Here is an 11,086-nt window from a genome sequence, read left to right as displayed (position 1 = left end):
CATTAGGTTTTAGATTTATTTTTATTAGGTGATATCAATTACTTTTTAGGGTTTTGAACCATGATCGTAGGTGTTAGATAATAAAATTTTAAAGAAATCAATAAAAAGGACAATTTCAGACGAACAATAATGTATTTTAGTTTTGCTATCAATATTTATATTGACAATATGAATTTTTTTTACCTATAACGGTAAATATATTTTTACTAATTTCACATTACATAATGCTATTAGAGAATAAGATAAATTTAATCATAATCTTTAATCACTTTTTAAGAAATATCTAATAATTAAAAACCGATCCAAATAGCCAACAAAATCGCAGAAGACGAGATGTCATCTGCCATTTCGTTGGCAATTTCGATCATCTTTTTTTTTTTTTGGCTCTTTTTATTAAATGTTCAAAAGTTTTGGCTAAATTTGTCCATTTGTTTCATTTGTTATTATGAATGGAAAATATAAATATGTTGCTCTGATGAGTAAAAAATTGACAATATATTTGCTATTATGTGTAAAAATATACATATTTGCATTCCTATTATGACTTTCATTCCCATTATTGGAGAGAACATACATACCCTAATGGTTAAAAAGTTAACTACATTGACATTTCTTTTTCAAGAGTGTCCTAAAAATAATAAATTAAAACAAAATTTTCTACCTTTATAAACACATGCCCACTTCCCCCTTCTTCTCGCCATTCCATCTCTTACCTCTTTCTCTCTCTCTCACTGTTTCCATTGTAGGTGGTCAATTACTGTTCCTGCTTCTGTTTTCTTCTGATTACAGAAGCAGAAATCTTTCCATGTTTTCTTTGTTTACTAAATCTTTATAAAAATCTCTTCGGTTAAACTGTGAATTCAGTTCTAAAGTCAAATGGGTTTGCTTTAAATTCGACAATTTTACTGTATTTACGATCAAAATCCAACCTAAAACAGCAAAGAACGGAAAACAGAGCATACTCTGTTTTCTGTGTTTTCAGTTTCTTGTGTTTCTTGCTCTGTAAACAAGAAAATGGGGACGATTCCAACGATTAAAATTCCACTACAATCATTTACAAATGGTGGAGACGACATCACAGGGAGAATCATGGTGATCGGGGGCCAAATCAAGGCGCCATTAGTGGTGCCATTGTTGAGAATGTTGATGTATGTTTCTCTTGCGATGTCTGTAATGTTGTTCATGGAGAAAGTTTACATGTCTTTGGTGGTTGCATTCAAGAAATTGTTTGGGAAAAAAGCAGAAAAACGTTATAAATGGGAATCATTCAAAGATGATATTGAATTGGGTAACTCTGTTTACCCTTTGGTTCTTGTTCAACTTCCGATGTTTAATGAAAGAGAGGTTTGTTTTCACCATTGCTCTGTTTTAGTTTTTTTGTTTTAGTGTTTGATTTTTGTTTGATTTTGTAAACAGGTTTATCAGCTGTCAATTGGAGCTGCATGTGGGCTTTCATGGCCTTCTGATCGTATTGTAATTCAAGTTCTTGATGATTCAACAGATCCAGTGATCAAGGTTGATAATTTAATTAAAACCCATTTTTCATAACATGCAAAAATACTTTTTTATTGTCAAATTTATTTTATTTTTATTAAGATAATGTGAGTTTGCAAAATAGAGAAAAAGAAAATGTAAATTTTGCCATTATATCAACTAAGCATCTCAATCTTTTTCTAAAGATTTGAATGCATAATCAAATAATCAAATAATACAGTTATATAATTTTGATAAAATAAAGAGTGTAGGGTTTTAATGAATGTAGAAATTAATGAACCTAAGAAGTGAATTGTATTATATTATTGGTTTATTATAAATTGTGTTACAATATGGTAATCTAAAAAGCCATAAATATAGATTATATATTATTTTTTATTTTTTAAATGACCATTTCCTGATTATAATATGTTATTTTTCTAAACCATTTAATAAAATGGTTTTTAAGTTAAATATATAATCATGTTCCATTCCTATATAATATTTTACTTGTAAGTTGTAACTATGTTGAAATATGGTTGTGAAATTTATGTTATTTATTGTAAATTATAGATAGCAAAATATTGTTGTATAAATTACCAAACAAATAATATAGTGTTACATAAATTACATAAACAAACATCCACTACATAATAAGCTAATCAGTCTACCCTTACAATGTTATGTATTTCAATTTTAAAATGAGATGTATTTATATATTTCATTCAAAAACACTATTTAGTTTTATAAAATGATGATTTATTAGTATTATTATTAATGCATATACCACTTAACATCTTAATCTTATATTAATCTTTGTTTAATTTTACTTATTACATGTTTGGACCCATATGGGAAATTAGGGTTTGGTGGAAATGGAATGCGAAAGATGGGCAAATAAAGGTATAAACATACATTACCAAGTGAGGGATAATCGAAAGGGGTATAAAGCAGGAGCACTTAAAGAAGGTCTAAAGCATCGATATGCAAACGAGTGTGAATACGTGGTTATTTTCGATGCAGATTTTCAACCAGAATCCGATTTTCTTTGGAAAACAATCCCATTTCTTCATCATAATTCTGAACTAGGTCTTGTTCAAGCTCGATGGAAATTTGGTAAATGTTCCTCTAAAACTAGTCCATTATTTTAGTTATGTTTCGTGTTTTCTCTTCATTTAAAAATCAAGCATTTAACTCAAAAATTAATACTAAGTATTTTAAAATGCCAATAGGTCGTTCTTAATAAATCGAAAGGCCCACAAAAACCATAAACTAATTATTATATAAAATGGTCTATAAAATAACGGGTTAATGAGCAATTTGTTTAATAAAATTATGCTTTTACATGTTTATAAAACGAAATAAATTTCTTACCATTCACTATGTGTCAGTTTTTACTTATTATTTTAACAAACTAAAATTTAGAGCATTTATTAGTCTAAATAAATATGTTGACTTAGAACATATATACTTTAGTAAAAATATACAACATTATTATTTAAAGATATTATTAACCTTAGAATAAAGTGAATAAATAAATCAAACATAAAGATCCGGCATTATTCAAAAGTCCATATTTGTCATATCACCGAATTCCAAACGACAATTATGCTTTGTTGAGTTTGAGTTGGTATTCTAGTTGAATTTTTTAGTATTTTATGTTGACTTATATTGACAGTTTTACTAATTTAAAATACTCTTGCTTGTTTATATATAATAAAATAAAAAATGAATTATTATCATCCATTAAAATAAGTGTCGGTGCAACTATACATGCCCATGCAGGAGATTCAAGGAAGATGTTGGATGATGGGACACGTGTAGTGGGGTTTTAAGGAGGGACTGAAAAGTAATAAATTAATTAAATTAAGGATTAATCTTATACAAAAATCTTATATTTTATATTTTTTCAGATTAAATGTCAATTTTTTTTTTTTTTTGAAAAAAAAAACACTTTTTTTTTATTTTCTGTCTTTTTAGTAATTTTTCCAAAAAATTGTAAAACGTGAGTTTTTTCGAGAAAAACTAAAAAAGTTAGAAGGTTATTAAGAAACATTCAGAAGATTGAGGGTTTTCTTTGGAAAATAAAAAATAAAAAATAAGGATTTTTCAGAAAAAATGAAAAATATACAAGAATTTTTTAGGCAAAAAATAAATTTGAAATTTAATTCCAAAAAAAAACATAAAATATAACTTTTTTTTTTATGAAATTAAACCTTGAATTAAATAAAGATCATGTGAGGAAAGGATAAACAAATTTAATTAATACTACACCTATCTAATAAAAAAATTAATATAAAAAACCTAACAAATACAATAGCTAGTGATTATAATTTAGAATCAGCTTTAGCAAACCTTTTATAAAGTTTTAACATAGGGTGTTTTGGCAGCAAAATTTTGAGAGCTTTTGAGTTTTCAAAAAAAAAAATCTAATTAAAGAAAAGATGTGTTCGATGTTACGAGCTTTTAGGAGTCATTTCAAACTAATAAGCTCTTAAATTCTAAACGTATTCGGTAGTGAGGTTTTTAGAAGAAAAAAAAAATAAAAAAAAAAATCAAATTAAATAAAAAAAAAATCATTTCGCGATAAAAGCTTTTAACTTTTTTTAAAAGTTCATGATCCAAAAACATTTGAAGTGATTTTGAGAGCTTTTAGCATTTTGAAACTTTTTTTTTTCTTTTTTTTTTTGTTGGTGTCGGGTTACATTTTTGAAACTTAGAGCTAATTTTGCGAAACACACTAAAATATACGGACCCATAGACATAATTACAAACTCAAATGTTTTTACTTTATATCATCTAGATTTGGTTTATAAACAGAAAAAATAATACTAATATTATTTGTAGTTATTAGATAAATCTGTTAATCATATCCCAATAAAAAATATATTTAATAAACGTCAACTGTATTTAAAGTTTTAAGCATGGTTACTATAATATGATGTTCTTTAGAAGTTTTTTCAAACTAATAAATTCTAGAGATTCTAAAAGATAATTATTGGAAGGGTTTATTTAAACAAAACTTTTTCTAACAGCATATAATTTTGCAAGATTTTATCATGAGATTTCCTAACGATTGTGATGGATCCTATAATTTCAAATGATCATATACAGACAATTTATATAAAATGGTAAAAATAAAATTAATAAGTTACATAACTTTCAACAAATAGTTTACAAGGCCAAATGACAACTCATTGTATGTTCTTGTATATAAACAATAAAGAGACAAGGGCCCATTTATTTATATTCATAATTATTTTTTTTCTTCATTTGTCACATCATTTTCAACAAATACTTTACTAGCCAAATGCAAACTCATTATTTTTTCCCCATTAACTCTCGTCACAAAGATGATCTTATGTTATGCTCTTCGGTTATGTTTTATATGTTCCTTTCAAAAGGACTTGGTCAGTTTGTAAAATTAAAATATTAGTAATTTTCTTTTTCTTTTATTTTAATATTAATAGAAATTTTTATTAACAGAAAAATGCTTATTAATAATAAGAATAAGGATAATCAGAAAAATAAACAAATGATTATAGAAAATATAATATCATGTGAACCAAAAGATTTGTAAGAACTTGTAAGTTCATAATCAACTTATCATTTTTCAACAACAAAAACATCACTCTTCTCCAAATGATGCGTGTAAGCCATATCTAGGCTAAAAAAACATTTGATGATTTTTTTTTTTCGAAATTTGCATGTATGGATAATCAACAGTTGTGCGGACTGCTCCTGAGCACAATCAACAGTCATATGGACTGTCGATGTACACAATCAGCAACTATATGGAGTGTTGATAACCAATCAGCAGTCTATATGACAACTGATTGTGCTCATCAGCAGTCTATATGACTGCTAATTGTGCTCATCAGCAGTCATACCAAAAAAATCGTCAAATCTTTTTTTAGTTTAGATATGGCTTAAACGCACCATTTGAAGAAGATTGATATTTTTGGTGTTGAAAAATTGTGAGCTGATTATAAGTTACGTAAGTTTTATAAATCTTTTGGTTTTCAAAAAACTTGAATATATATATATATATATATATATATATATATATATATATATATATATATATATATATATATACACACACACACACACACGACCGTCAAGTCCAAAATGATATTTCTTCCAAATCATATTTTTTTCCTTATTTGCAAAATGAATTCAAAAAATTGAAAATTAACTCATTGTTTTTTTAATTAAGTCACACATTTTCATGTCCTTATCCTATAATATTTTTAGTTTTTGATAATATTATTTATTTTTTTGTTAGATTTCAATTAAAAAAGTATTTTTTTTTTCTAAATATTTTTTCTTTGAATTTCGGAAATATTTTGAAATTTTGAAATACAAAATGTTTTTCTTTATTTATCAAAAGTTATATATTTTTATATGAAAGAAAACTAGCCCGAAACAAAATTACTCAATTTCGGACATGATAAATGTAGGTAAATCCAAAAAGTTACTCAATTTCCTATTATGATATGTCCCATCAGAGAATGTAGTTATTACAATGTCTTTGTGATTTTTGAAACAGTAAACTTAAAAATAACCTCTTCAAATAAGAAAATTTTACATTTTTTCCAATATTCCACTGTTTTGTTGGATTGATTAACTTATTGCTTTGTGATAATTACTTAAATGATCACATCAAATACAATGATTAAAATACTATTTATAAAATAATGAAAATGAATATCAAATTTGTTGTGCAACAAATGTGGTTAAAAATGAAAACTTTTATGTTTGGTGTTGGTGAACATCATGGTTACTTAAAAAGACGAAAAATGTCCCTTGATATATTAGTCTGTGTAAGCTATGAGATGTTTGTAATTATACTATTTGTGGTAGGGCGTAGTTGTCTTTCCACTCAACATTGATTGTTAACATGTGCTAATGGGAGCAATTTGAGTTTTTTTGGACCACTTTCATTTCCCACTACACACCGACACTAAGTTAGTAGATATCCAACATTTGATTTATTAATTAGAGGTTAATAGGATTTAATACAAGTTTTAAGCAATATTTAAAATGTTATAAAAAAATAAGAGTAAATTGTAATCATTAGTGAGTAAGTTCAAGAAAATAGAAAGTAAATGTATGCTTTTTAACAGAAAGGGAACTGATTTGTACACAACAAAATTTCTTCATAACAACAATTTGTGCGTTAAAATGTTGTATTGTATAATCATATTAAGCATAAAATGTTGTGTACAAATCACTTTCCTAACAGAAAACAACAATGTTGATGTATAATAATAATAATAATAATAATTATTATTATTATTATTATTATTATTATTATTATTATTATTATTACATGAAACGAACATTGTATGTTTGATGAGTAGCTCTTTTAAAATGTTACATGTGTGAATGGTAAAACTAGTTGGTAGTTAGCGTTCGAAACTTTTAAAATATATAAAATTATCTAAAAAGACATTTAAAAAAGGCAAATATATAAATATATATTTTTAAGGGCAATTCTGAAAATTAATTAAAAAAACCCAATAGTTAAACGCTTAATTAAATAGTTTTTATATTAAAATTGTTGGTTTAAACTAAAAATTAAAAGCATATGATCTCAAACCAAGTTTTTTTTGTTTAAATTAAACTTTTTGTTAAAAACTAAATGTTTCGAAAGGCCCATCGTCAAACACGTCCTACTTAGCATGTGATATTCAAGTCCATGAATTCGTGTTTTAACGGACTGAATTAAGTAAAACTAATAATATTGTGATTTTAAATCCAAGCTCATATAGTATTTTTTTTTTTTTTAATATAATGATTTACTTTTATCTTTTTGATCATGAATGAGTTGATGGAGAGACTTACGGATGACGTTTACCCTTTTAATATAAGATCATTAAATAATTATATTCTTCTAATTCATCCAACCTGAAGAAGAAAATGAGAAAGAACACATGGATATTATTGCTTCCTTTTGTTAAAATCACAATAAAAGTTAAAGAAAATCTAGAAAATCCAACATATCATCTTTTATAGTTTAAAAACATATTATATTGTATTTTTTTTATATTGAAAATCATTTTATGTTCTATTGATGTCTTAAATTAATTTGGATTATGACCATCTTATAGCAATTTATAAGATGTATATATATTAAAATCAAAATATAATATTGTTTTTCAATTAAGACCCGTACAATGACCTTATAAGGCCCATTTCAATTTTTCTTTAAAAATCAAAATAGAAAATGATCACAAAATATTAAATTAGACTACATCAAAACATAAAATGATTTTAATAAACAAAACTATAATATAATAAAAAAATTAGTTTTGAGAAATAATACGTTGGATCTGTATGAGATTTTCCCAAATATTAACAATGGAAAATCTAGTGTAAAATAGGAAATCCTTTTTGCTTTCTAACAATGACTAATAAAAGCTAAATTTATGTTCAACTTATTTATTGTGGTTGAGTTGTTTATTCATGAATATGAAAAGTAACTAAAAAAATGGACCCACATACTAAATCATTGGAAATTTAATTTTATATAATACATTGTTGATTACTGTTAGGTTTAGTTATACACTTTTCATCTCAATATTAGCGATGCTATTAGATGTGGACCTTTTAAATGAGAGATAACCCTCAAACAGATACAATTAAGTCATTTTCAACCAAATTAACCTTAAAATCAAATAAAAACAATATTATTATTGCTATTTTGTTATTTTCAAGGATTGATCCATCGAAAACGACCCCCTTTTGTATTATATGTACTTTTCTAACAAAAAAAGGCGGTATATTCCAATTCAGCACCTTTATATTTCCTTTAGATTTCATGTTTGATAGATTCCGTTATGTTTGATAAAATTAATAAAAAAAAAAAAAAAAAAAGTTGCTTGTTACGTCTAAATATATAAAAAGAATTTGTTTGTCCTTAAATTACAAAAGTATACCGGCTAAAGAATTTGATGATTATACATGTATTCCGTTAAAAGGCCACAGATGTGGTTAACCTTGAATTAAAATCTTCGATTAACATTTTTTACTTTTTATGGTCTCGTCTATATCATGTTATATGGTGTAAGAACAAAAATAATAGAAACTAATACATACTATTGTAACATCACTTTGCAGTGAACTCAAACGAATGTTTGATGACAAGAATGCAGGAGATGTCGCTTGACTACCATTTCAAAGTCGAACAAGAATCTGGTTCTTCTACTCATGCATTTTTTGGCTTCAATGGTAATCAAAATTGTATTTTAGGGTTTTAAAGCACCATCTAGGGTTTTAAATGTAAGCCTAAACTTTTATATTGCTATAGGGACTGCCGGAGTTTGGCGAATGACTGCACTTAATGAGGCTGGAGGATGGAAGGATCGTACTACAGTTGAAGATATGGATCTAGCAGTTAGAGCTAGTCTAAAAGGGTGGAAGTTCTTGTACATTGGTTCAGTTAAGGTGATATACGTTTTATTTAACCCTAGTTAGGGACAAAGAAATATCCATTACTATGTTTCCAAACATAAACTTAATCATTTTTTTTATGTGCATAGGTTAAGAACGAATTGCCAAGTTCATTTAAAGCTTATCGTTACCAACAACATCGTTGGTCGTGTGGTCCAGCAAACCTTTTCAGGAAAATGATTTTTGAGATCATGATAAATAAGGTAAGATCATTGTTCATTAGAATTGCTTTTCAATACTTTCAAGACTTTATTCAATAAATTGACATGTTTTGAATGTTTTACTTTGTTATCCAGAGAGTTACATTGTGGAAAAAGATACATGTGATATATAGTTTCTTTTTTGTAAGAAAAATCGTAGCTCATATTGTTACGTTTGTATTGTATTGCGTTGTGCTTCCGGCTACTGTGATGGTACCTGAAGTTATGGTTCCCAAGTGGGGTACAGTTTATATTCCAGCCATCATCACCCTTCTAAATGCAGTTGGAACTCCAAGGTTTTTTTTTTTTTTTTTTTTTCTTAAACACGTGGTTACTTTATTAGTAAATGAATGTATGTTCTTACTTCCATTTTTTTCACTTTTATAGGTCCATCCATTTGGTGGCGTTTTGGATTCTTTTTGAGAATGTCATGTCCCTCCATCGAACTAAGGCTACGCTCATCGGACTTTTCGAGGCTCAAAGAGTGAACGAATGGGTTGTTACCGAAAAGACCGGGGATCCTTCCAAGGCTAAAACAAAAGCAAAACAACATAAAAATCTTGGCTTCAAACTAAGTGAACGGTACCTACTCTTACTAACAATAAATTTTCCATGATTTTATTCATATTACTAAATGCACACACCCATTCTAAATTTTTAATTTTTTTTATTAAATGCACACCCTTGATTTGACATTTTTATCAAATCAAAAGGATATACAATAACTAAAAAGGTACAAAAATAATAGCGTGCATATAGCAAGACTATGATCAATTATATATGTATTCTATTAAGTGAATGTATAACACAATATGTACCATTAGATTTAGAAAATCAATAAATATTATTATCATTGGCATGATGGTAACTATAAAAAGTAAAAATAAAAAAATAACTATTTTTCAAATTTAAACTATTTAAAAGGGTTAAAAAATATAAATTTCTTGCATAGTCGAATAAGAAATGCCGAATGTTTTGGGATATTTCTCCAAATTGTTTCTCCACTAATAAAACATACATTCTTGTGAGAATTTATCATCTTAAGAACGCACAAATTTATATTCTTTTAAGAATGAACATAAATTAAAAATGGAAAACTAACGTTCTTACGAGAATAAACATGAATTGCAAGAATAGAAGTGACATTATTATTAGCATGGTAAAAATAAAAGCATATATAACATATATTGCAAGTGAAAAATTTTGCATTCTGATACGAATAAACATAAAATTACAAAGTCATGAAAAAGAACAAAATTACAAATACAAATTTTGACATATGTGTTTGCCATGATCTTTGTTCATTTTCATGACAATATTTTATATTTTATATATACAGGCTTCTTACGCTAGAGATTTGTGTGGGTCTTATCCTCTTCATATGTGCTTGTCATGATCTTGTATTTGGAAAGTACCGCTACTACATATACCTATATATGCAAGCTATAGCTTTTATCATAATTGGATTGGGATATGTTGGCACTGATGTTCCCAACTCGTAAATGATGTTATTTACTCATCTTCATTCGATCGACAAACACAATATACTTGTACCTTGACCTTTCGGTCGTTAGCTACAACGTATAATTGTTGTTTTTGATATGCAACTTTATTGCACTTCATTTGATTGTTACCTTTGTTTGTATATCGAAAAATTTGATAATTGTATACACAAAGACAAATAGATAAGCAAAAGTTGGGTGTGGCTTTACAAAAGGTTATTAAGTAGAAGGGCTTATTTGTAATTACTGGATTTTATAGGTTTAGTTTTGCAATTTTGATAATGTTTTTTGCAATGTTCTAAATAATGTAAGGCATTACTTGGCGGCAATATCAAGCTTCAAGCTTTTCCAAGCCTTGACGAGCCACGTCGTTTGTAAGGCGTGACTTAAGGCGGCAATTTTGTATATATAATTAATATTTTTATATGTATTTTCAGTTATTATTATATTTTA

General features: G+C 26.7%; 1 protein-coding gene across 1 annotated transcript; it reads left to right on the top strand.

Moving 5' to 3' along the window:
• The first annotated feature begins 693 nt into the window (after positions 1-693).
• Positions 694-11,079, top strand: LOC145030868 (glucomannan 4-beta-mannosyltransferase 9-like). The gene is made up of 9 exons (XM_078979305.1): positions 694-1,344; positions 1,417-1,515; positions 2,337-2,589; positions 8,599-8,709; positions 8,789-8,925; positions 9,021-9,134; positions 9,228-9,427; positions 9,519-9,713; positions 10,471-11,079. Exons 1-9 carry the CDS (start codon positions 1,015-1,017, stop codon positions 10,631-10,633), a joined length of 1,602 nt encoding a protein of 533 aa, XP_078835431.1. The 5' UTR covers positions 694-1,014; the 3' UTR covers positions 10,634-11,079.
• Positions 11,080-11,086: the final 7 nt, after the last annotated feature.

Source organism: Lactuca saligna, chromosome 2 (assembly GCF_052625555.1).
Source record: "Lactuca saligna cultivar CGN05327 chromosome 2, ASM5262555v1, whole genome shotgun sequence".
Lineage (NCBI taxonomy): Eukaryota > Viridiplantae > Streptophyta > Magnoliopsida > Asterales > Asteraceae > Lactuca > Lactuca saligna.
The sequence above is the reverse complement of the archived record's forward strand: the minus strand, read 5'-3'. Positions and strand labels throughout refer to the sequence as shown.

Coding starts and splice junctions, on each gene's coding strand:
- LOC145030868 (XM_078979305.1), top strand. CDS start 1,015: ATGGGGACGATTCCAACGATTAAAATTCCACTACAATCATTTACAAAT. Junction 1,345..1,416: donor CGATGTTTAATGAAAGAGAG/GTTTGTTTTCAC, acceptor TTTTGTAAACAG/GTTTATCAGCTGTCAATTGG. Junction 9,135..9,227: donor TTGAGATCATGATAAATAAG/GTAAGATCATTG, acceptor TTTGTTATCCAG/AGAGTTACATTGTGGAAAAA.